General features: G+C 43.5%; 1 protein-coding gene across 9 annotated transcripts in view; it reads left to right on the top strand.

Annotated features, from left to right (window-relative positions):
* The window catches only part of KIZ (kizuna centrosomal protein), a 130,965-nt gene extending 106,179 nt beyond the window's left edge, over window positions 1–24,786 (top strand). For 8 of the 9 annotated variants that reach the window (XM_035705530.2, XM_025469112.3, XM_025469111.3 and 5 more), the window contains 4 exons: window positions 9,041–9,145; window positions 11,827–11,923; window positions 22,254–22,297; window positions 24,644–24,786. In XM_035705530.2, coding sequence (XP_035561423.1) covers window positions 9,041–9,145; window positions 11,827–11,923; window positions 22,254–22,297; window positions 24,644–24,747 — 350 coding nt within the window. In that variant the 3' untranslated portion in view covers window positions 24,748–24,786. Of the gene's footprint in view, window positions 1–9,040; window positions 9,146–11,826; window positions 11,924–22,253; window positions 22,298–24,643 lie in introns of those variants that run through there. The other variant, XR_007405682.1, reaches the window with a different exon arrangement.
* The last annotated feature ends 1,852 nt before the right edge of the window (window positions 24,787–26,638 follow it).

Here is a 26,638-nt window from a genome sequence, read left to right as displayed (position 1 = left end):
AAATGTACAAGAATCATGCAAAGACATGTTGTTACCTGTTATACTTGGGACCAGGAGCACCCAACTCATGCAAAACCAAGGAAGCCACCATGTGCTGCTGGATTGTCCACTGCAGTCCATAGGGTCCTCTCCCTGTGGCAGGGGTCAGACTGCTGGTGCTTCACTGGTGGGGCCTACTGCCTACTGCTTGCTACAGGAAAGCATTCCTCTCTCATGACATTGAGGGTGGTGGTGGTGATTTAAAGTGGTTAGTAAAGAATGAAAGGCATCTATCCAGAGAGTGCTCTTGATTGGATGCTCCCATGTTCAAGAAAACCAACTCCTTAAGTGCCCAGAGAAATTCTCCTCTGTAGTTGTGCCATAGCATCCCATGCAGGCTTTTAAACATGTCCATACCCCAGCCACACCTTTGACCAGTTACATCAGAACCTCTGGGGGTGGGGTGGGAGGGCTGGGTATCAGTCTTCTAGATACCCAGGTGACTCCTGAGGTTTGAGAACCACTGAGCGGGGGGGTCTCAAAGCTGAGAGAGCCCTTGTGGGTCATCTAGTGAAACACCCTCATTTTACACAGGAGACCCAAGTGAAGAGAAAGGAAGAAAAGGGATTGGGCTTTAGATATTTCAATAAAATGGTGGCTCAGGGAGTGTATTATTTTTCCAGGGCTGCTACAACTAAGTACCACAAACTTAAAACAACAGAAATGTATTCTCTCACAGTTCTGGATGCTAGAAGTCTAAAATCAGAGTGTCAGCAGGGCTGTGCTCCTTCTGAACCCCTCCATGCCTGCTCCAGCTTCTGGTAACTCCAGTCTCTGTCCCGTGTTCACGCTGCTACCTTTTCTGTTTCTCTGTTTGCTCTCCTTCCTACCAGGACCCCAGTCACTGGATATAAGGGTCACCATAAATCAAGGATGACTTCATCTTAAGGTCCATAACTAATTACACCTACAAGGAACCTGTTTCCAAAGATCATATTCTGAGATTCTAGATTAACATAAGCCTGGCAGGAGGTGGGTGCGGGGAGATACTTTGCAACCCACTACAGTGGATGAGGAGGGATTTCTGCATATTTTATATTTCTAGCACCCAGGTCATCTTATACAGTGATTATTCCAGGCCCTAATCTAAATGATGATGATAATATTTACTGTCTTTATTTCTGATTCTTCTCATATAAATCATTGCATACAAAGCTGCTAAAAATCCTGTGTTGTGTGCCAATAAAATACAGCTTCCTGATCAGATTACTCCATCTTTGAAAAGTTGAAGATTCCCTACTTTCAGAGTTGAACACCCACCTCCCAGGACTGAACTGTGTGAAGTGGCAGGCACTAGGGCTATATAAATTTACATGTGAAGAGGTGTTTTGGTTTGGTTTTGAAATGTTAAAGGACAGTTACAAACCTGCCATTTATTTTCAGGTGTAATTGTTGAATTGCCCCATAGAAATTAAGAATGGTGCTACTATATGTTGGCAAATCGAATTCCAATAATTAAAAAAAAAAAAAGCCCTAGGTGGAGAAAAAAAAAAAAAAGAAATTAAGAATGTAATGTAAATACTTATTTTCTGAAGCAGCTCCAGGCAACTCATCTGGATTAGGCTTTCTTTCGTCTCTTCTGTATGCATTGGCCCTCTTCTTGGTGATAGATTTATGGGCCCAGGATGACTGGTGGAGTGGGATGTATTGCAGAAAATCTGGACATGAAAGGCAATTCTCGTTATGGATCCAACCTGTGTGTCTCACCTTCACAAACACTTGTGGCCTTCAATTTAAAAAATCCTAAATACAGATGAGTTTTCTGTATTTTCTGGTCATGGAAGCACTCCTATCCTAATATTCTCTCATTTTCATTTGAACAGATTATTAGACAAATGATTTCTGGATTTTAAGCGATAATCCTTATAATTAATTTTAGAAATACTTATCACAATTTTTATTTTCTTTGGTAAATATGACTTGGTTTGCCAGAATCAGCCACACATCTAGCACAGCATTAGGGGGTAATTGAATGGGTGTAGACATGTGTGAAGGGTAACAGCACTGGGAAACTCCGAGGATGGAAAATACTTTTCAAATTTCATTTTAAAATTACTGCACACTTCATACAGAAATAGTAATTATCTTCCTGTACTCGAGGCTACCCAGTTCTTTGTCAGTTCAAGGTCATTTTTTCCTAGCCAGAATGATAGTATTGTTTGCATCCCCTTTTGTTATTCCTTTTCCTGGCCCAGCTCTTCCCTTTTTTCTTGAGGGATTTCTGCGAAAGCCCTGGAGACACCCCTTCAGGGCTGGTGAACCCCACATTTATCTGGCTCTTGGAAAAGGCTGTTAAAAGCACTTGTTCATCAGATATTTTCTTTTTCTCTTATTTGTCAATTTAGAAGTATTTTAGCAGGTGTACATTTGCATATAAAAGAGAACAGAAGATAAGAAGTTGAGGCTTTTTCTCTCTCCCCTTCTCACCAACATCATCTCTTTCCTACCTCCCTTTATTCAGCATGTTTTCTCTTTCTTTCCCTGGCTGTTCCAGTTTCTAGACACAAAATGCATATCAAAAAGGAAAACACAGTCTCAGTGATCACTCACCACTTTGCAGGAAGACAAATGATTGGGTTTGGCCAGCTTATGGAACAAACTAGGGAAAAATATATTTATCTTGTTGTGTCTGTCACTGGTCTGGAATTAATAGCCAGGGGTGGAATTTAACCACCATCACCCCCGACCATCTCTTGTTTTGTGTTTTAAACTCCATCCACTCTTTTCTACTTTTTAAACTAAATCTTGATGTAGATTTGAGTATATAGTGGATGCTTCTGGAGAGATCCAGAATGGAACAGTTGAGCATGCATGTACACCAGAACATGAAAAAGCATGAATGAATGAATGAATGAATGAATGAATGAATGAATGAATGAAAAAGAGTCGTATTCTTTTAAATATTTGTTTTATTGAATTATTTGCACTACTCAATAATTTTCTGAGAGTCTGACATTGTTAATAGGAGGAAGCATTTCTCTGGAGTTTTAAGGCACAGGCTGGAAAATGAAGCTGTAAGGGGCCACCCAGGCCTTCCAAGTAAACTGGCAGACTTCAGGTTAACTTGAAGTTGGGAAAACGCAAATCTTTTTTTCTTTTTCTTTTTTCTTGTTAAAGATTTTTACCCATCTGTCTGAGAGAGAAAGAGAGAAAAGGTATGATCAGGGGCAAGGGGTAGGGAGAGGGAGAAGCAGACTCCCTGCTGAGCAGGGAGCCAACCTGGGGCTCAATTGGAGGACCCCAAGACCATGACCTGAGCTGAAGACACTCAACCAACTGAGCCACCACGTGCCCCTAAAGTCTTCTTCTTGGGAACCACGTGAGCTCTTGTCCCTACCTTGTTTAAGCAGACTAACTTGAACCTCTAGATTTGTTACTTTTGCTCCTTTGTTCATTCATTCGTTAAATAACTATAAATTTTCAGGGCAAGGCAGTGCAACTTTTAACAGCCTGATTCTTTACTGATCTTCCCTCCAGAAAAGCCTGGGCCTGAGTTGCCACAAAATTTGTGCCTGAGCTTTGCCTTTTTCGCTCTATAAAGCTGACATCCTAGTCTTCTAAGCCATTCCAGGAGGGTATCTGAACTGTTGGAGCCCTCTAGCAAAAACTGCACTCTTGCCTCCACAAAGAGTGTGCAGCCTGGTCCATTTGATATAGATGTCTATTTAAAAATCTCTACACAGCTGTGTAAGCCCCCCTTGATAATACATTTCGATCAACTTTCAACTAAGAAAGCTTTTCCTAGGGATCCCTGGGTGGCGCAGCGGTTTAGCGCCTGCCTTTGGCCCAGGGCGCGATCCTGGAGACACAGGATCAAATCCCACGTCAGGCTCCCGGTGCATGGAGCCTGCTTCTCCCTCTCCCTGTGTCTCTGCCTCTCTCTCTCTCTCTCTTTCTCTCTCTCTCTGTGACTATCATGAATAAATAAATAAAATCCTAAAAAAAAAAAAAAAAAGAAAGAAAGAAAGAAAGCTTTTCCTAATATCGAACTTGTATTCCTTGGCTGAAGGTTTTCTCTAAGGGTTCCAGTGCTTATACAATCAACACAGAAAAAACTTTACCGCCTTCAAGTTTGGAGGTTGCAGGATGTTCTGTTTGGCCTTTAAAAAAAAAAAAAAAGAAGTCGAGCAGCCCGGGTGGCTCAGTGGTTTAGCGCCACCTTTCGCCCGGGATGTGATCTCAGAGACCCGGAATCAAGTCCCGCGTTGGGCTCCCTGCATGGAGCCTGCTTCTCTCTCTGCCTGTGTCTCTGCCTCTTTCTCTCTCTGTGTCTGTCATGAATAAATACATAAAATCTTAAAAAAAAAAAAAAAAGTCATCTGGCCTTCTTTCCCACGGGGCAGCAATTGACTGTCTCCAGAGGACAGCTGTGCCCTCTGGAGGAGGCAGTTGCTCTCCAGCATGCTATAGCACTCCCATTCCCCCTACCCTACCCCTCTGAAGTCACTTAGTGCAGTACCTACTTGGCCCCAGAAAGTGCCTGCATTTACAGTCCCACCCTGTCCCAACTGTTGCAGTATCTGTGTACCTGAACCCTTCTCCTGTTTCTACACAGGCTATGTAGCCTTTAATCTCTCCTGATTTTTTTTTTTTTTAACAAACCATTTTTGGGTCAGCTCCCAATCTTTCATATGTTGTTGTAGCTCTACTCGCTAAAATAAGGATGTGGACATGCTGTGGGAGAATAACTCCCAGCTCTGAGCATCTGATCCCTAATACAGACCTCGATGGTCAGGCAACAGCTTGCACTGTCTACTCCAACTCCACCAGCTGTTCTGGTGTCTCTGGTCCTGTCTCCATTTGTGTTTATTCCTCCAAGTGAATGCATTTAATTCTTTTTTTTTTTAATTTATTTATGATAGTCACACAGAGAGAGAGAGAGAGAGGCAGAGACATAGGCAGAGGGAGAAGCAGGCTCCATGCACTGGGAGCCCGACGTGGGATTCGATCCTGGGTCTCCAGGATCGCGCCCTGGGCCAAAGGCAGGCGCCAAACCGCTGTGCCACCCAGGGATCCCCTATTACCTTTTAAGCTTCATTTTGCCATTAAACTACTGAAGGAATCATGCGTAGGGATGGGGTAGGTGATGTGTCCAGCAGTCCTCAGCTTGATTTTGCCAAAAGCTTCTATCACTCAGGTAAGGGCAGCTAGAGATAAAATGTGTCCATGTGGGCTTCAGTGACTCTAATTAGAGAAGGGCCCACAGAAGTTTTCAGGATCACATACTAGTGAAGATCCGTGGTTGGGAAGGGGTCTGGGCTTTGGTTGAATGGAACAGGAGAGATGAGCTATCTCTCAAAGTAAACTTGGAGCAGTCTTGAAGGGAAAGTCTACAGGCCAGTTACAGAGACCAAGTCCCTTAAGAAGGAAGGGAAGATAGATCTTTAAAGTCCTCATCACAAGAAAAAAAAAAAAAGTAACTGTAAGGTGATGGATGGTAACTAGACTTACTGTGGTGATCATTTCACAGTGCATACAGATGCCAAATCACCATGTGGTATACCTAATACTAATATAACATTGTATGTCAATTATAGCTCTATTTAAACAAAGAGAGAAAAGGAAAGGAAACCAGAATAAAAGTGGGTAGAACATGGAAATGGCTGATCTTTCCAGAGTAGTGAAATGGTCCTTTGTCACTAAGAGTGAACTCACTTCACGTTTCTCCATTGCTAGACTTAGACCAGTAACAATATCAGTACTGTCTAATATTTGGATGGAACATTTAATCCCCCCAAATCTGAAATTACCTTTCAGCTACCTGCCTGCCATTTTTCACAAAAAAACCCTCTCCTGAAAATAAAAGGCACATGTCTTCCCAGTCTCTGAGAAACAGGAGACCCAGCTCACTGGAGTGAAATGATTTACCTTAAGATAATAGACCAGAGGAACCCCAATCCCAGTCTCCAGCTGCCAGGAACCTTTGTTTTGTTGTTAAATGTCTGTCTTTACTATCTTTTCCTAGACCAAGTAAGTGTAATTGAATGCAGAAATAGCATATGGTCATTATGCTCTAGACTTAGATCCTAAAAGCTGAAACTTTTAATAAAATAAAACCAAAACAGCACATTCTCCTCTCCTTTATAATGATTCTTTACCTACTTAGAATCCAGATGCCCTGTCTTTGATTTTATTAATATCTCCCCTCTCTGCAAATAATGTTACAAGTCTGAAGTAATATGGACACTAGGATTAATTGGAGAGTATTATGATGCCATCCTATTGGAGCCACCCTAGGACAATGAGACTAACCTACAACAAGAAATACTTTCTGTCCCAGGCCAGCATGTGTGTGTCCATGTGTGTACACACACACACACACACACACACACACACACACACATAAAACAGTATATTCCCATCCTGCATGCATCTGGTGTTTTTTGTATTAAATTTTTCACAAATCTGGTTCCAGTGCTTCAAACTGATTTTACAACCCAGCAGTGTTTAAAGATGTTGCCTTAGAATTTATTTTCAGAGTTAAGGGGCCTTGATCTGTACATATTTTAATTATATAATTATTTTAATTATGTTTAACATTCTAAAATATGCTCATTTTCAAGACTTATCTTTATCTTGATTGACTCTCAGGGCAAGAGAAGTTATATTTTCATTCTTCAGTGTGATAGTAGTTTTAATCCAGTAATAAGGGGCTCATGCTTAAGTTCTTAGATGGAGCCAGCAAACACAGGAATGCAGCCCCTGGTGCTGACAGCGGGAATCCTTTTATTTTGTCTGTGCTGTCGGTTTCATTCAGGTATCCTTGAGACTTGAGGTGATAAGGAAGGTTGTGTCACTCTGGTCCTTTATGTTGCCCTCAACGTTAACTCACAACTGATGTGATTAGAAGCCGTGCAGTCCCCCACCCCCCATCCTGGACCTGTGGACCTGAGCCAGGTCTGTGCTGCTGCTGATCCCTCTGGGGCACTTGGCTTTTTTGCTCCGTCCCTACAATAAGCCTAGGTTGGATTTTCTCAGCTGTGGGCCTCTGAGCACATCCTGCTGTGCCTAGTCTTCCCCATCTTCCTGCCCTCATCCAGCCTGTCCTCAGCCCTCACTGCACTCCAGCGCCAGGAGTGCTCCGGAGGGACCAGGAGACCAGGGAAATCAGTGCTGTCTCTTGGATTTGTTCCTCTAGTGGCTTCTGCAAGGCCCCAGAGAAGAAACCATTTTACTATGATGTGGAGCCTACCCCAGACCCACTCAAAATAATGACTAGAATTTGGCCACTTTAGATGAACTCCTACAACTTGTCTTTGTGAGTCTTGAAACCTGGGTTCAACTAAATTGTTTTTTGTTTTTCAGAATTTCTAAAAAGTGACAGCTTGAGAAATAATTTGCATGTGTTTGAAAAGTGTAAATGGCATATGAAGAATTTAAGAAAGTTCTCTCTGGTAGTAGAGAACAGTAGAATATTCTGTATTTATGTGATTTTTTTTTCCCCACAACTAAACCAATATTAATTTATCAGTATCATCAACTATCCAGTCGGTGTTCTAGTGTTTTTTACAGGTTTGTGTTTTTTTTTTCTGACACAGCCAGACTGTGCCAACACATTGCATTTGGTTTAGATGACCAGACAAGTCACTATCTAAACAAGGAAACATTTGACAATAAAAGGGAATTCTATTCATAGTTACACCAGGACAACAGGCATGAACCTGAATCATCATGGACAAATTGGGATGTCTGGTCACTCTACTTTTTTTTTAATTATTATTTTAAAAAATACATATAACATTAAATTTACCATCTTAACCAAGTTGAGTGTACAGTTCAGTAGTAGTCAGTATATTCACATTGTTGTGCACCAGCTCTCTGAAACTTTTTCATCTTGCAGAACTGAACTACTGTACCCATTTAACACCTATTTCCCCTTCCCCCTTGCCCTCAGTGACCACCTTTCCACTTTCTGTTTCTATCATTTTGACTACTTTCAATACTTTATATGAGCAGAATCATACAATATTGATTCTTTTGTGACGGCTCATTTCACTTAGCATAATGCCGTCAAAGTTCATCTATATCGTAGCATGTGTCAGGATTTCCCTCTTTTGAAAGGCTGCTTAATATTCAGTTGTATGTCTATGCCGTGTTTTGTCCATTATCTGTTGATGGATGTTTGGGTTCCTTCTGCCTCTTGGCCTATTATGAATAATGCTGCAGTGAACATGGGTGTGCCAGTATCTCTTCAAGATCCTGCTTTAAAAAAAAAAAAATCCAAAATCCTGCTTTCAATTCTTTTGGATATATAGTCAGAAGTAGGATTGCTGAATCATGTGGCAGTTTTCTTCATAACTTGTTGGGGAACCTCTATAGTATTTTCCAGAATGACAGCACCATTCTACACTCCCACCACCAGGCACAGGGTTCCAACTTTTCTGCAACCTTGCCAACACTTGTTATTTTCTGTTGTTTTGATACTAATCATACTGATGGGTCAGATGTGACTATTTCATTGTGGTTTTCAATTCCATTTCCCAAATGATTAATGATTCTGAGCATCTTTTCTTGTGTTTATTGGTCATTTGTATGTCTTCTTTGGAGAAATGTCTGCTCAAGTTCTTTCCCCATGTTTTCATTGGATCATTTTTGTTGTTGTTGTTGTGCAGTTGTAGAAGTTCTTTATATATTCTCGATATTAACCACTAATCAAATCTGTTTTTTCAATCATTTTCTGCCATTCTGTAGGTTGCCTTTTCACTCTGTTCATTTTTTTTCCTTTGACATGCAGTAGTTTTTAAGTTTGTTAGAGTCCTATTTGTCCATTTTTAACTTTGTCAACTAGGCTTCTGGTGCCGTCCAATAAATCATTGCCAAGTCCAATGTCCTGAAACTTTTGTGCCATGTTTTCTTCCAGGGATTTAATAGTCTTAGGTCTTGTGTTTTAAGTCTATAATCCACTTTGAATTGATTTTTGTCTGTGGTATAAAGCAAGGGTCCAAATTCATTCTTTTACATGTGTATATCCAGCTATCTGTATCTTTTTTTAAATCTGTAGAGACAAAAGCCTATCAGTTGCTGAAGCAGTCTACCCTTCAGGATAATATAAATCACACTGAAGACAGATTCCAAAAAGCAGATGTTTCTGTCTTACAGCTGTCAGGTAAGCGGGGCATATTCACTCAAAACCAGTGTCCAGGGGACCTAGGGTGGCAGTGAATGGTATGTTCAGGCAAGGGTTCATCCTTTGAAGGTTTCTGGAGATTGCTTTGTAACAAGCTGTCACCAGGTCAAAATAAACCAGTACTTTTTCTGTTCTTAATGAACGACAGATTGGCAGTCTTCCCTCCTGGATCTGTGCTGGCCCCCAGCATGGCAACGGTCCAAACAGACCCTCAGATTCTACTGGTATGTCATAATAGTAACTTGTCACTAAGTACCACTGGAGACACTGCCAAATTCCTTCTTTTTCCCACATCTTCCAGTTTCTTAATCATCAGTGGGAGCATCATGCTGGGCTACCTTCCTCTCCAGAATGTTGGGGGACTTGGGGTTCTTTAAAAGAAAATACTCTAAAAACCCAGTAAAGCTAAATTTTAAGCTTAAATGTAGTTCCTTCAACCTAGGATTTTTATTGTAACTGTAATTTTCTTTGTTCTCAGATATTCTGTTCCTGTATTTTTATTGATTTCAGTGGTTTTTCTCTTATTACACCTTTTTTTTTAGTATGAGTCACCTCAGCTCCTTTGTTAAAGTAAATACATTAAAGAATGCTTTAATGACTTTCTTATTTTTACATAAACCACCATGTTGCAATTTCACCTACTGGAATAAATAATTTTTTTTAATATCATGTAATTCCCAGTCCATATCTAGATTGCTCAATCATCTCATGAGATAGTTCTTTTTTTTCTTGAGGGACATACTTATGGTGCATTAAACTTAGCTTTCTGTCTTTGGAGAGCTATTTCCTAGATAGTATTAGTGTTCAAATCAGTTGCTGCAAAGTTCAGTATTTTGGGTGTTTTGAGGATTCACGGAGGCCTAGCATAGAGCCTGTTAAAGTCCTCAGAGAGTGGTGGTGGTGGTGATAGTCTGAACTCTGCAGATGTGAGACTTTGCAGTCTGCTGCCGTAGAAAACAGGGCCTCTGCCTGGGTGGAGGTCTTTAGCACTTGGGAAGGATACAGCATGCGTGAGCCCTCACCTGGGCTTTTCATCACCTTCTGCACATTTAAGTCACAGAATTCAAGTCCAGAGGGATCTTAGAAAGTATTTAAAAAAAAAAAAAAAAGAAAGAATTTATCTGACCCCTCATTTTACAAATGAGGCCCCAAGAGAGTGATGCTTCTCTCAGAGCAGTACAGCCAGTCAGCAAACACACCCGTTTGGAAGGTGACCACCAGTCTGTTTGTGGTAAGTGTATTTGCGATAGTTAATTGGACAGGCTCAAAAGATCAGTAAATTAGACAGGAAATTATAGTCCCTTGGATGTATATCAGACAATTTGGTACTGTTAATATAGTAATAATCAATATATTCATTTATTAACCTTTTCATAAGCAACAGGATAGGTTGTATCGTCAGGCACCCCTACATTCAATTTCCTCTCTCTACCCTCGAAATGACACTGTATGTTTTGCAAGATTCCAGATTTTCTAGCACTGAGATCACAGGACTTCTCATGGTCCTGGCTGTCATCACAGTTAGATGCTGCTTCTGATATTTTACCTTTGGTCACCATTACCTTTTCCTAGGGACTTCTCTGAGCTCCAAAGAAAAGCGGGGAAGTGGGCGGGGAGGGCAGAGGGAAATGGAAGCCACATACCCATGTTAGACCTCACAGCCTGGTTACAGGGTAGCAGGAGGGATGTGGGCCCTGAGCTCGGGAGCCACCCCTATGTCTAACTGTGGAAAAAGTGCAGACTTCAGTTACTTTTTGCATCAGATGTCTTAGGCTCTGTCTCTGGACCTGTCACCAAGGTAAGCTGCTTAAACCTCCTGCCTTTGTTTTCAAGAACTTGTCTTGTTAAGCATGTGGGAACTCTCTTCAGATGAATGTGGACACCTTGTTAAGTATCACTTGGCTGCAAAGGTCCTGTGAGGGGGAGCAGGTTACAGGTCAGAAATTCGGCCAGTGCCTTTCCCAGCGATGCCCATGCACCTCCATCTGTGACACCTGTGACCACCACTTTGGAATCAGATTGGTAGCTGACACATCCAAGGTGCCCAGGATACAGGGGTGGTCCGACCCCCTCCCCCCACCTGCAAGGAAGAGGTGGATTGTGTGTCTTCCCCATCAACCTTTCCAGATTGGTTAATGAGTGGCCTTGATAGCTTTCAATGGAGGTTCATTCTCCTCCACAAAATGGTAAAAAAGAGGATTCGACAGAGGGATCACTGTCATCCTGGGGAATCAGTGATTTCTGAGCCCTGGTTCCTAGCACCCATCATTTTGGTGATCTCTCAGTGCTGTGTCCTCATGTTACAAGGTGAATTATCAGTGAGTGCCTAGTGCCAGGGGAGACACCCATGTGTGTACACGTGTGTCTTGGTCATTTAAACTAGAGCTCCTTGAGTGATTTTTACTTTTTGTGACTGCTGTGTGTCACAGGACCACCCCCCCCCCCGACACACACACACACACACACACACACTTCCTTTCAGTATTCTGCCAACATGTAGTTCCTGGCCTCAGAAGCTCCCTTGCCTGCTGTGGCTTGAACAGCATCTTCCCCGTCGACATTTGTTTCACCAAAGTTATTGTGCGGCTGCTGCTCCATTCAGCGCAGTCCTTCACTGCGTGGTGGCCAGCACTCACTCTCTACGTTTGTGCTTATCACAGGTTTGAACATTAGCAGCGGGACATTCAAGACAAAGACAACTAACAAAATTGCTTCAGAGGCTAGTTTTTCATCGAGTGAAGAAAGTCCTTTGTCAAGGTAAAGTCGTGAAAGCCTTTCTGAACAGTGGCGACAAGAAGAGAAATGTCACTCTGTTAATGAATGAAACTCTGGCTGCATATTATTTTGTTGTTGTGACTCGAGGGAAGGTTAGGGTTTGGGTTTTTGTTGATCTGAAATAACAGTCGAAACTTCAGTCTACCTTTGAAAATATTTGCACCAGAGCCAAGCATTGTTTTGCAGCTGTTGTTTCGTTGGTTTAAGACTCAATTGACACCTCAGTGAACCACAAATTAGCGGCTACAGCTGCTCGCAGTAGGGCTGCTTAGAGACCACATAATGGAGTGTGTCGGAAAAGGGCAGAGAGAAAACCTCGGGCCTTAAAAGAAATAAAGTGGCCTGTTTCTTCTTCCTGAGGCGGCTGACATGTATACTGGCAATTGCTGGGGACTTGTTTTTGTATTCCTCTTTTTCACCAAGCCTTTGGGCCAGGTTACCCTTTCCTTTCCTGCTTCTTCCCTGCTTATTGTCCATAAAGAACAAAATTCATCCTTTCACATTTGGGGAACTGTAGCCCTTCTCATAACTTTTCCAGACAACAATAAGTGAGCTGGCCAGTTGTGTGCTGGATTTGTCACTGACATGAAATACTGACGGGGCAGTGGCGTTGGGTCAGAAAGAATTTATTGATGGGAATAGAAGCAGTTGCCTGAGGAGATACTTACTGTTTTGGCTTCGGGCTACATGTTGTTTAAAACCACACAAATTTCCTTTTTTGATAACATTTCCCAATTAAAACCCTGTCCTTTAGATGATTGAGTTATATTTGAATTAACTTCTTATCCTGATGAAATTTTCAAACAGAAACATCACATTTCTAATGTCACATATAATGTCCCATAAGATAGTGATTTGATCCAGAAACGTATTTTTTAAACGCAAAAAAAAAAAAAAGTCCTGCTTTCACTTATATTGTGAAAAACATTGTAATATTTTTAGGACCTGGAATATCTTAAAATGAGATTGATCTTCTAAAATTAGATTGTTGGGCAGCCCTGGTGGCTCAGCGGTTTAGCGCCGCCTTCAGTCCAGGACCTGATCCTGGAGACCCGGATCGAGTCCCACATTGAGCTCCCTGCATGGAGCCTGCTTCTCCCTCTGCCTGTGTCTCTGCCTCTCTCTCTCTCTCTCTCTGTGTGCCTATCATGAATAAATAAATAACATCTTTAAAAAAAAAGTATTTAAAAAAATAATAAAATAAAATTAGATTGTTGCATTTAGAAACCTGACAAGTTCAATTTTAGAAAATTACTCATGTGGTTATCAGAAACCAGCATCTTTAGTACCTGGGTTTTCATCCTTGTTTTTGAAGGAAGTGGGAGGAAATGAAGCACGGGACAGGAAGAGTGTTAAAGTTTTTTTGTTTTGTTTGTTTGTTTTTTGTTTTTTGTTTTTTGTTTTTTTTTGGATAAATTCAAGTTCTGGGTCTTCTAAAGGAAAATTTAAAAGGTAGTAAGTTCTACAGGTGGTTTCAGGGCTCCCTGTTACCATTTGGCTCCATGATACATCTGTAGTTGTTAAAGATTGTTAGAAGTGCTTTTTCCATTATATCATAGAGGCACTAAAAACCTCAATCCTTCCTTAACTTGTCTTTATATATATATGCTCTTGACGCAGTTTTAAAATACATTGAGAAAGCAGCTGGGCCCCAGGAAATTTACTCAGCCTTGTGTCTGTATTTCACTAAATTCTCACTTTCTTCCCCCTTCATTCCAAGGCAGAGACCTATTGTTCCTGGATGAAATTAACTTTCTAAATGAATTACAGGTCATCTCATCAAGTCCTTTAAGAGAGAGAAAAAAAAAAAAGGCCTTCAAGGAACCTTTGGTCTAGACCCTTGATAATCCAGTGATGAAAAGGTGCAGGCGTTGAGTGTGTGGGTTTGGCGTGCTGTTGGACATGGTGTGGTTCCTGTGCTGGGTTTGGTGTTGTCAGTACGGCACCCTGGGCTTTGGAGAGCTCTGGGTTTGCTGTTTGTGCTTGGATTCACTGAAATTTCTTAGAGGCTTACATTTAAGGATCCCACTTACTGCAGTCACTCCTTGTGCTTTATTGCTTTTACAAGTGGTCTCGAAACCCAGTACTTGAGAATAAACATAACAGTGCAGTGCTGCTGTAGCACTTTTAAAAATTCTTCTTTGCTCTATTTTGTCAGTGAGCTGATGAGCAACCTCAAAAAAAAAAAAAGAAAAAAAAAAGCCCTGCTGGACCTTAAAAAAAAAAATGGCTTCCTCTGATGTCCTAGAGACAATAATTATGATGTGCTAGTTAAGCCCAAACTACAGCTGAGGGATTTTACTTTAAAGCAGCGGCTTGGGTGCAAAAATGCATTTATAGCTCTTTGTCTGCACCTCATTATGTGTGGGCCTGATTCATTAAGTAATTGGTTTGCAGTTGTTTACATGAGTATTAAGGCCTTCTTTTCAGCCGCCTTTGAGAGATACATTGTGCAAATGTTGCCTGTGATGAATGCAGAATGAGGGCCAGAGGGTCCGTCCTATTGGCTAAACAGTGCACTCTGTTGAAAAGCCAGAGAAAGAGATTGGGTGCTGCTTTGCATAGCAATGACTTTCTTAATAAGCGTTGCAGATTAATACACACAAGCTATAAAAGATGCAAAGAGATACTCTTAGCACATTTATACATGCTCATTTCATTGTGATGGTGGTGGGATCTGGGTGCTTTCATATTCCGATTTTCAGAGCAGCAGCTTCAGTGCATGAGCCGTAATAGAATCCGATGTTTATTGTATTATAAATCACGGGCAAGTAGGCAGATCGGCAACAGTTTATTATTAAAGATTCTTTCAGTGTAAATCTTTTTCTACCATTGTATTTGCTTCAGCAAAATCATTTTGTGGTTGAGTGGGGATGAAAGGCATAATGTACGAAGGAGTGAGTCCTAATAGGAAGCCGTTCTCTGAGTAAAGACCACTTGTTCCCTTTTGTTCAGGGGTGCATGCCAGAGCTTCCTCTCCTCTGCAAACATTGTCTCGCTTTACCTTCCCCAGGAAGCGTTTTTCACGCTCCCGATCCATTTATTCAATTGAGAGTATATTTTAACAGCCTGCCGTGTAACTTCAGTTTACCGGCTGGATCGAGATAACATTTTACCCAAAGAAAAGGATGTGTGCTTGCAACATAATTGCCTGGGGGAAAAGTAGCAGAAGTCACCCAGCTGCAGCACCCTGGCAGGGCCACTGTGGGTGGCATTCCTGCCCACCCTGCAGCCGGGAGCGGCCAGCGGAGGGCGCCAGGCTGCAGCTGATGCTGTGGTGGGGACTGCTCTCTCTCTTCCTGCTTGGTCACTGTGCCCTTTTCCCTTGGGATAACACAGAGATCACAAGGAAGCCATTCCAGTGAAATAAAAATGTGGTTTTCCTGGGAGTGCTTTAAGGTTTCCTATTAAAGCTCCCATTCTTCGTCTCTGGCTTACCAAATCTGCATTCCCCTTAAATTCTACTAAGTAAGCAGCTGCCTAAATATCCTACCTGTTTCTCATCACAAACCCACACACTTTATTTTTTCTATACAGAGCATGAAAGATCAGTCACTTGCTTGACTAACTGAAAGGAAGTAGTTAACAAGTGGACTCTAGGCAGCTTAAAAAAAAAAAAAAAGGCATTTGCTGCAGGGTCCCTAGCTAACCATCAGGGGGCGCTCGGACTTTGTCAAATTAAAACTGTCCGCCTTCCATCAGCCCTTAAAACTTAAAGTTAGCATTTACAGAGATTGGTTGGCATACTTGCATACTTGTGGGTTGTTTCTTCTTCTTCTTCCTCTTCCTCCTCCTCCTCTTCTTCTTTTTCTTCTTTTTTTTCTTCACTTTCTGAATTGTTTTATGCCTTCTGGTTTTTCAGAAATATGTCTTTTTTTGAGGAAAATTCTAGCTGAAGATGCTGTTGGAGACATTTTAATAATTTATTTTAGCTAGCAGTCAAATCATTCAAAATTAGAATTCAGAGTTTTGAGATCACATCTTCCCATTACTTAGTTATTTTCAGTCTCAGAGTGAGACCCTAGAACTGGAAGGGCACTTCCCACTAGGAATCCCTCCTCATTGTCCCTGACACCATAGACCCTGCCCTCAGCAGGATCTTAAGTCTCGTTGCTAGACTCCACACATGACCTCAAAGTCACAATAACTTGGGTAGTTTGTTTACAGGCTGTGGACACTTTTTTTCCTTTAAAATAATGATCTTGACCATGAGGTTGAGAGTCATTGTGTTACTAATGTTAGGACATCTCTCAGATCTGGCTGTTTTCCAGATTCCTCTTCCCACAGGGCCAAGAATTAGTGTCTGACACACTAGCCTGAAGGTTGCATCTCTGCTGCTGAACCCTCATGGTTCCTGTTGCCCACACCCCGCTCAACCACCACAGGTCCTACAGTCTGCAGTGCCCCCCTGCCTGCTCCTCCATGTCTCTGTGCCCACTGGACAGCCTCATGTCATGCCCTCATACAACCTGCTGTGTCATGTGCCCCGGCTTCTATTCCTCCTCTTTTGCCAGAATTCTTCTGCCCCACTCTACCGTGTGGCTGATGCCTACTAGATTGTCAAGGCTTAACTATTAACGTTCTAAAAGTTTCCAAAGCGGAGGATCTGGTCATATAGATGCCCCTATTGTGGCCCTGTGGCTACTTCCAGTGTCATCTGTAGCATAGGGGTGGCAGCCATTTGCAAATACCTTGCCCCCACTGTAAGCTCCTCACTGGGGCTTGGGAGGTTTTCCTCAATTGCCAGTGCTCAATAACTATTGGACTTGCTGAATGAGTGAGCATCTGTATATAGCCCCACCATTTACTCAAGCATCTGTCTTAGATGCCCTCACCTCTAGACGGCATCACGTACCCCAGCCACAGGGAATTACGCATTCCACAAATGTCCAAATGTCTCTGTCCACACAAGTGTGTGGAAGGAGGAGGGCCAGGTGCACACTCACATTTCCAAAGGGAGACCCATTTTGACTGCATGTGGTGTGCTCGTGCGTTCTGCAGTGTATGAGTGTGGACACTTACACACCCATACACACCCATACACCCAAGAGTGCCTTCCTGGGGTCCTGACCAGACTGCCATCCTGTCTGTTGGAGAAATGATGTCTGGCTCCTGGTCCTGAACCTGACATGGCCTTATGGGCTCTTGGTACAAATGGGGCCTGGATGTTGCCACCCAATTTAGCTGCCGTCAATTCTCAGCTCATTCCACAGTTGCCTTTTATTTTGGCTTGTGTCACATTCTTAATTTGGTTTCACTGGAGCAGTAGAGGCCCAGACAGAGATCAAATGTGTCTTGTTTGTTGCTGTAGGGCCAGCACAGAGCTGATGTGTAGTGTCACCTGTATGAGATTTATGAGAGAGTGAATGAGTGAGTGAATGAGTGGGTAGACGAACAAACAGCTTATTGCAGATGAGATGCCTCTGCCCACTGCATGTGTCGGGCCTGGCAGAGGCAATTTCCCTGTCCTCAGGGCTCCTACCCATCAGGCTCCTCAAGGAGGAGACTTCATGCATCTTGAGCCTGTTTCTTTTCAGTCTGGACCCAGACTTTTCCTTTCCTTGGCCACTGTGCCAGAGGACCTGTCCCCTCCACTTAGACCCCATGACTGTACATCACTAAACCAAGCATGTGCCTTGTTCTCCCAAAAGTCTTGACTGTGCAGCAGTGCTGCTCCCCAAGGCCTGCTGTACCCAGGCTGTTGAGCAGGATTGTCTCAAAGCTTAGCAGAACACTGCAAGGAAGGCCTTACTACCCCATTTTGCAGACAGAAAAGGGATTCTCAGAGAGGTTGGGAACTTGCCCAGGGCCACACAGGGACCAGAGTCGAGCATTGAGCGTAGACGCTGTCTGGCCCCAGAGCTGACACTGTCTCCCATCAGCAATCCTGCTGTCCCAGGTTGGGACTAGGTGTCCCAACCCAGATTCTCCCCACCCTGCTGTTTGAGCACTTCTCACAAGTGCCCATGGAGACAATTGTTTGCCGCGTGTGCCTTTGGGAAGCCTCAGTGTTACAGGAGGAGCCCTGTCCCACCTCTGCCCCACCATCTGCTGGCTCAGTATGCCTTGGGACATACCCTTCACTCAACCTCTCTGGGCCCCACCACCCATACAGTGAAAGTGCTGGATTGATAATCCATAAATGCTCAGCTATCATTTATTAATAGATTTCTTAGAAACTCATAGATTTTCCACACCTCATTTTTGCCTCTGCTTGCTGGTTCCACAAAGCAAAACTTCATGTTTACAATAGGCCTGGCCTTCTAACTTTGTGTTTATGATGACTGTGTTGACTAAGTGACTCTAGCCTTTTGATTCTATAAAATGAACAGTTGACACACATAATTCTTTAATACTCTGTCACCATGATTGCATGTGTAGGTGCCAGGTACTGTTCTTACAATAAAACCTGTTAAGACCCTAGCCAACCTTAACTTCTTAAGTTTAGCAAGAATGAGAACAAAAGTGACTTTGATTAGAGTTGTCCTAATCTGGTTTGTCAATGGCAGAGAAATTTATAAACAATTACTGAAATGCATCAAAAAATAAGATGGCTTAATGGATAGACAGAGGGAAGGTATGTGATAAAGCCAATATGGCAGGAGGTTAACCATTGAGAGTCCCCTTCATGGGTATGTGGTGTTCACTAAGGGAGAAATTACCAAACCTCCTGGGAAATTCTGCAGAATTTAGAAGTAAAGTCTAAAAGTAAACTTTTAGGGGAAAAATCAAGTCTGCTATCTTCGATTCCAAAAGTTACCCATGAAAGACCCATGCAGAGGAAAGGTAGGCCCTTTGGTGGGCTGCAAGTATGGTGCGTGTCACCCATGCAGCAGGCATGGTGTGCTGTGGCCCAAGGGCCAAGTCCTGGCCTGGCCACTGCCTGGTCCTGTGCAGCCTGCAAGCTAAGAGTGATTTTTGCAGTTTTAAATGGTTGAGGGAAATCCAAAGAATAATATTGTGCGACACCTGAAAGTTCTTTTTTTTTTTTTTTTTTTTTTTCATTTATTTATGATAGTCACACAGAGAGAGAGAGAGAGGCAGAGACACAGGCAGAGGGAGAAGCAGGCTCCATGCACCGGGAGCCCGACATGGGATTCGATCCCGGGTCTCCAGGATCGCGCCCTGGGCCAAAGGCAGGCGCCAAACTGCTGCGCCACCCAGGGATCCCCGACACCTGAAAGTTCTATGAAATTCAAATTCTAGTGCCTATAGATGAGGTTGAATTGTAATGCAGCCATGTCTGTCAGTTTACACATTGTCCACTGGGACTGTTGTCACGCTACAAGCACACAAAGTGAGTAGTTGTAGCTGAGACCATATGGCCCACAACACCCAAACCATTTGCTTTCTGGCTCTTTATTAGCAAACCTTTGCCGACCTGGGCTTTTTAAGATGGAAATGTTTCTTCCCTGCCCTCAAAGAAAGTGGAGCAGTCAGATTCCAAGCTTCCAAACACATGTGATAGAATATGGTGACCCTATCTCATGGCCTCTAAGACTAACTCTTCCATTTCTTATGCCCTCCGAAGTGAAAGTGTTCTTTCTCTTACTGACCATAGTAGCTAAACAAGTTGGCTATATCCAGTATTACAGGGAAAGCTCTCCCACCATGGTCTCATCTTAGCTTTACACATTAGGTGCAGCTCAGAAAGAACTGTTGACCCAAAGAATTGTGTGTGTGATCAATTTGAGATTTGTGACACTCCAGATCAACTTTGGGGTGTCACATTGGCGTGCAGAGATGGTTTCCCACAGGGAAAAAAATATTGCCCCTAAGGTGTGGGGATGGAATAGGAAACACCTGGAAGCATTGTCCACCTTTCTCAGTGGGTGAACTACATGCATTTATTAGTTCTGCAACATATTTCTTGCCCATTTCCAGTAAGAAACTTCAACAACCTGATTCTGAAGTCCCATAAGTAAAAATATGCCAATCAAATAATGTGTCAGCAAATATTGGTTAGGGGTCTTTAAGCAGGGCCCTGCTCTTGGTGAGGTTCCTCTTTTCATTCATATGTAAGCCCCAAGCACCCACTAAGTGCAAAGCACTAGGTTACCCAGGTAAGCTGAAACAGGTACAGTCGCTACCTTCGTGGAGTTCACACTCTATAGGGGGAGTGATCATATATGCTTCAGTTACACAGATGAGTGTGAGACAGCAACCTGGATGAGGACTCAATGTGGCGGTGAGGGAGGGCAGGAATGAGGAGCTGAAGGGCCCACCCAAGTCTGGAGATCAACCTTGGAGGTGCTGTTCAGGATTCAGGGCTTTTGCCAAAAAACAATAGGAAGGCGTCATGGGGCTTTAGCGATGAAGTGGAGATAATCAGGCTTGTGTTTCAACAAGTTCACTCTTGTTGCTGAGTGGAAAATGGACTACAGGGGACATGATGTTTTTGGCATCATCAATCAGGGGCTGTTCCAAAGGTCCAGGCAAGAGATGATGGTGTAGTTGGATAGTTGGTGGCAGCCTAGAGGGAAGAGCAATGACTTCAGGAAGTACTAGAAAATAAATTGGTGGAACGTAGGCCTTGATTGGGTGCAGGAGGGTCCAGGAGTAGAAGGAGTTGGGGAGGGAGCAGAGGGTCCAGGTGCCTTTGACAGAGACTTGAGGGGCCTGGCCTGGCAGGGGAAGGGAACCACGCTGGGGAGATTGTGAATTTGGTCATGAATGGACATGTTGACCACAGGACGCTTTGAAGGCAACCAAGTAGAGCGAGCCCTGGCCATGTTTCTGGAGCTCCGAGAAGTGGCTGCCCCAACCTCCACCCTGGGATCTGGCCTGTGCTCACTGGCTATTCTGCACTTGCTCTTGCCAAGGGCTCCACTACCACATCTCACCGCATCCCCCTTTCCTCTGTCCCAGGTTTGCTTCAGCTTTTAAAAGCAGAGCCCAGGAGGTACCCTGCCTTCTCAGGGGTCCTACAGCCACTTACCACCCACTCTGTTCTCACAGTTCTCCCAGCCCTTGGCTCTCTCCCCCTCTCCCCCTGCAGCTCTCCTTGCTACAGCTGGAAAATTATCCTCTCTGTACCCCACCAGCATTGTTATAACCAACCTCTGCCCTCCGCCTCTGGACCAGTGTCCTCATGAAATGGGAAGTAGGTAAACAGTAGACACACAACACAATAGTTGCATTTAGAGTGTGTATGTGTGTGTGTGGGGGGGGTGTGTGTAGGCTAAGTACTTCATGTCAGATGGATCCATGTGCGCAGCACCTTTCTGCCACCTCCATGTCTGCTGGTGAGTGCCAGACCCTCTCAGATGGCCATGGGGGTGCCCCTTCTTCGTGGGGAAATAGCTCCGGCCCCTAGGTGGTCATGGCAGATCATGAAACAGGTACCAAGTTTAAAGGAAGCGTGGAAAGATATTGAGCCTAGAAAGTAATAACCTGACTGGAGCTTATTTTACAGAAGAAAAAACATAAATAATATTACCTATGGCAAAGAGCAGATTTTTAAGCCACAGGTTAGCCATAGGGAGGGAGAAGGTGAGTTAACAGTGTTTCCTATGTCAAGAGGACCGGAGTCCCGGTCAGGAGCAGACCGTGCACATTGGCAACTGTTTTCTTCATTCTACTCAACTAAAAGGCTGGGTGGAATCTGTTCTAATGAAATAATCTGTAAATGTAAATGCTAGCAGATACCCTGCCAGGACCACATTGCTAGTATTTGATGCCATAAACACTAGCATCTTGTGCATGTGACACCTAGAAACTTACACAGTGGTGCCCGGGATCCTTGTCTTTCTTTCCCGTGCCTTAGTGCATTTCTGTAAGCACAATGGGAGTTTATTCTGCACTCCCTTACTAAGCTGTTAAGGATTGCCATCACTGGCTTGATGGAGAGGAGTCTTCACTTCCTCACTAGCTTCTTGCATTCCATCCCGGATTCTCTACTTCAGGTACTTGACTTTTAGCTTGTTTGAGAGTGCCAAAGCTCTGGCATTTTGTGGTTTTTAGAGGGCTGTCAGAGGGAAGTCGGTGCTCTGCCTCACTGACCATGTCCTCGTTGTCTAGCTGCAAGCGGCAGGCACAGACTGACCTGGTCTCTGCAGAGCCAGTAGGGAATGCGCTCAGGGACACGAGTGATGCTGTCACAGTAGGGACCCACCCCCCAAAGCATCAGCGAGCACCTCTGGCCACTGTGGTCCTGACATTTTCTTCTTGTTCTTAAGACTTGGAGAGCACACATAAAATATCTGGCCTTTCCGTGCATCGTACGTGCTTCTTTGCTGATGCACTCATTGTAAAAATATCAGTCTGATTGTCATTTTTTTTTCAGGACTTAGGCTATTTCTTTATCTTTCAGGTATGAAAACGAAAAGAAATTAACTACCAATTTAGAGTCTAAAGGTAAGAGGATTCCTTTTGTGCTTTAATCAAGAGTTGTTTGTGACCTTCTATTTGTTTTCTGCATCATCGTGTAAGGAGCCTGAAGTGTGCCTGTGATCACAGGGGGCCGTTCCACCTCCCCATTTCTGAGGGGAGGGGAGGGCTGCTCGAGGCACCATTCTTCGGTGGCAGGGCAGGGACCTGACGACACATGAGGGGCCACGGGCCACGATGGCTTAGCATTCTAATTTGCAAGTATGAACACAGGGTATCTTGGCCTCCACATCCACTTGGTTGTCAACACGGGTATATTCTACCTATGAAATGTTTTTTGCCTCTGTCCCCAACCTCACAGCGAGTGCCCACAAGTACCCACTGCTCATGACATGACAGGGCTCTTGCATTAGACTAACTGGCTTCCTTATATCCAGTCCCTCCCCAAGTCCTGATTGTCCTCTACCTGGCCACCAGCATCCAAAACCTCAATGAACCTTCTTACCTTCCTGGTTAAAAATTGCTGGTGTCCCCCACTATGTGCAGGATAGAGTCTGTAACTTTCTCCCTTGTAGTCTATCCCTTCCCTTGTTTCCAGCTCAGTGCCTTGCAAGGTCTTGTCTTCTTCTGGTCGTGACTTAAGTCATTTTTTTTCCAAATAAAGACATACCTCGGAGGCATTGCAGCTTGGTTCCAGACCACTGCAATAAAGCCATTATCGTAATAACACCAAATAAATTTTTTGGTCTCCCAGTGCCTATAAAAGTTGTGTTTACACTATACTGTAGTTTCTTAAGTATGCAACAGCATTATGTCTAAAAAAAATGTTAATTAACATAATTTAAAATAATTTTTAAAACACTTTATTACTAAAAGATGCTAACTGTCATCTGAGCTTTCTGCGAGTCATGATCACTAATCACAGGTCACTGTATGAAATGAAATAATAATGGAAAAGTTTGAAATAATGAGAGAATTACCAAAATGTGACGGGGACACAAGATGAACAAATGCTATTGGAAAAATGGCACCAGTAGGCTTGCCTGATGTGGGGTTGCCACAAACCTTCAATTTGTAAAAAACACAATCTCTGAAAGCACAGAGAAAATGAGGTGTGCCTGGATACCACACTTGTACCTCTGTGCCTTTCCTCATACTGCTCCTACCCTTTTCCTTCGCACTCTGAGCCCCTATTCGTCTCTGAACCCTCAGCTCACAGGGAGCACCTCCTCCACCTTGCATGCTAATGCTGTGGCATATCCCTTGGAGCTTGGGCTCCCCTACTCTGTCTGCTTAGACCCCCTTCCCAGTGGGCCCTGATCGAGAGTGTAGGTGTAAGTCAGACATACTGGATGGGACTCCTGGCTGGAGCACCCACCAATGCTGTGATCAGGGTGGTCACAGCCTCTCCGCCTGTTTGCTCAGTTGATGGAGGCAGTCATACTTGCCTTCTCAGGTTGGTACAAGGATGAAATGGGGTTCAATATAAGCCATCATCACAGAGTGGCAGGCAGTGAGTCCCATGGAGATAACAGTGGTCGTGGAGATGGTCACTGAGCAGACCATGCCCCCTCACATTCTGTCCTACTATCTTGGAGATCGCAGCACCGTTTGCAGGCAGCCGTGGCCTTCCACTGCAGGCAGCTAGCCTCAGCCTGAGGGCTTTCTCTGGCCCTGGAAGCATGCACCATCCCCACGGGGCTGCCCAGAGTGCCAGGGACTGGGTGCCCTGGTTGAGAATAACTCTCAACCAATGAGAAGTGGAAGTAGGTTGGGAAATAACCCCACTTCCTTGCTCTGTTGGGACAGTTTGAGGAGAGTTCTGAGTGTCTCAGAGGGTACCCTCAGGACTGAGCCTCCTGTCTACTGCCCACCCCGCTGTGGGCTCTTGCTTCCTGTGTCACTCTTCTAGCTGCTCCCATCATTCCCAGGGATCACCTCCCAAGTAAGCTATGTGCACCCAAGGCCTGGTCTCAGTATGCACCTCACTTCTTTCCTTTCACCACATCTTCCCTTCTCTCATCTGCTCTTATGAAGACCAGAGGAGATCAAAGTGCCAGAGCAGCAGAGCTGAGGTGGTCCCCGGTCTGATGAAATACTTAGCTAGCTGTGCTTCTATGGTTCCCTGGTCTTAAACCCCCGTCCTACAGTAAGGAGGTGGTCACAAGAAGGGAAGGAAATATTCTGCAGTGTTTTCCATAGAACACACTGAAATGTTCGCATTTGTGCAGTATTGACACACATTCCAGACACATGTGGTTGGGTTCATCCCTCCATGTCCCTGGTAGGCCTTTTGCAGGCCTTGTCTGGCTGTTGAAGACAAGCTGATCAGAGTGGAGAGATGTTAAATAGCTGTCTGGTTTTCTTTTCCAGCCTTCTGGGGTGAGTCTGATGACAGTAACTCAGAAATTGAAGCTGCTTTACGTCCTAGAAACCGTAACACATCCGCCAATGATTTTGATGATTTTTATGACTGAGTAACGACTGTTGGAAATAAAGTCGTTAAGGAAACTAAAGGCCTGTGTTCGTATGTAAAGTCCTAAATAAGCATGTCATTTTAAGCTTTCTAATTGTTTAATGGGAAAACTTGGGACCACATTGCCATTGGAGCGAAATTTCATGGCATAAACATAAATAGCATATTCATTTGAAGTGTCATCAAAAAACAAAGTGATAAATGCAATGCCCATCAAAATTCAAGTTGGTTTCTTTGTAGAAATTGACAGGCTGATCCTATAATTCATATGGAAATCCAAGGGAACTAGAATAGCTAAAACAGTCTTAAAAAAGAAAACCAGAGTCAGAGCACTCATATTTCCCAATTTTGAAACTTACTTTAAAAACTATAGTAATGGGGAGGCCAGGTGGCTCAGGGGTTTAGCACCACCCTCGGCCCAGGGCCTGATCCTGGAGACCCAGGATCGAGTCCCACATCAGGCTCCCTCCCTGCATGGAGCCTGCTTCTCCCTCTGCCTGTGTCTCTGCCTTTCTCTCTCTCTCTCTCTCTCCCTCTCTCTGTCTCTGTCTCTGTCTCTCATTAATAAATAAATGAAATTTTTTAAAAATGTAGTAATTGAGACAGTGTGGGACTGCAATAGACATACAGATTAATAAAATATCAATATATACAATTTAGAATTGATAATCCAGAAACAACTCCTTACATATATGGTCACTTAATTTTTCACAAAGGCACCAAACCATTTAGTGGGGGAAAGAATAGTCTTTCCACATAGGGTGCTAGGTCAACTAGATAGCCACCTGCAAAAGAATGAAGCTTGCACTGTATACAAAATTAACTCAAAATAGATCAAGTACCTAAATATAAGAGCTGAGCTAGATTATAAAACTCTTAAAAGAAAACATAAATGTAAATCTTTGTGACCTTGCATTAGGCGATGCTTTCTTTGTTATGACACCAAAAGCCCTGAAGAGAGAAAAACAGATATATTAGACTTCATCAAAATTAAAACTTTTTTTGCTGCAAAGGACACATCAGGAAAGTGAAAAGAGGGCAGCCCTGGTGGCTCAGCAGTTTAGTGCCACCTTTGGCCCAGGGCCTGATCCTGGAGACCCAGGATCAAGTCCCGCATTGGGCTCAGTGCGTGGAGCGTGCTTTTCCCTCTGCCTGTATCTCTGCCTCTCTCTCTCTCTCAGGAATAAATAAATATTTTTTAAAAAAAAAAAAGGAAAGCAAAAAGAATGGGAGAAATATTTGCAAATCATTTATCTAAAAAGAGATTTGTATCCATAATATATAAAGAATTTTTATAACTCAATAATAAAAAGACAACTAATCCAACTTAAAAATGAGCAAAGGATCTGAATCAACATGGCTCCAAAGAAAATATACATTTGACCAACAAGTACATGAAAAAATGCTGGACATCATTAGTCATCAGGGAAATGCAAGTGAGAATCACAGCGAAATATCACTAGGTATCCTCATTCCCACTGCAATGGCTAGAATCAAAAAAGGTAATACTGGGATCCCTGGGTGGCGCAGCGGTTTGGCTCCTGCCTTTGGCCCAGGGCGCGATCCTGGAGACCCGGGATTGAATCCCACATCAGGCTCCCGGTGCATGGAGCCTGCTTCTCCCTCTGCCTGTGTCTCTGCCTCTCTCTCTCTCTCTCTCTCTCTCTCTCTCTGTGACTATCATAAATAAATTAATTAATTAAAAAAAAAGTAATACTGGTGTTGGTGAGAATATGGAGAAAACCTCTCATACACTGCTGGTGGGGATGTGAGACAGTGCAACAACTTTAGAAAACACTGGCAATTCCTCAAAAGGACAAAAAGGTGGGAAGCGGTTATCAGGGAAATCCCATCCCTTGTGAAGCCCAGTGGGGTGAGATCTCAGGACAGCA

Source organism: Canis lupus, chromosome 24 (assembly GCF_003254725.2).
Source record: "Canis lupus dingo isolate Sandy chromosome 24, ASM325472v2, whole genome shotgun sequence".
Classification (NCBI taxonomy): Eukaryota; Metazoa; Chordata; class Mammalia; order Carnivora; family Canidae; genus Canis; species Canis lupus.
The sequence above is the reverse complement of the archived record's forward strand: the minus strand, read 5'-3'. Positions and strand labels throughout refer to the sequence as shown.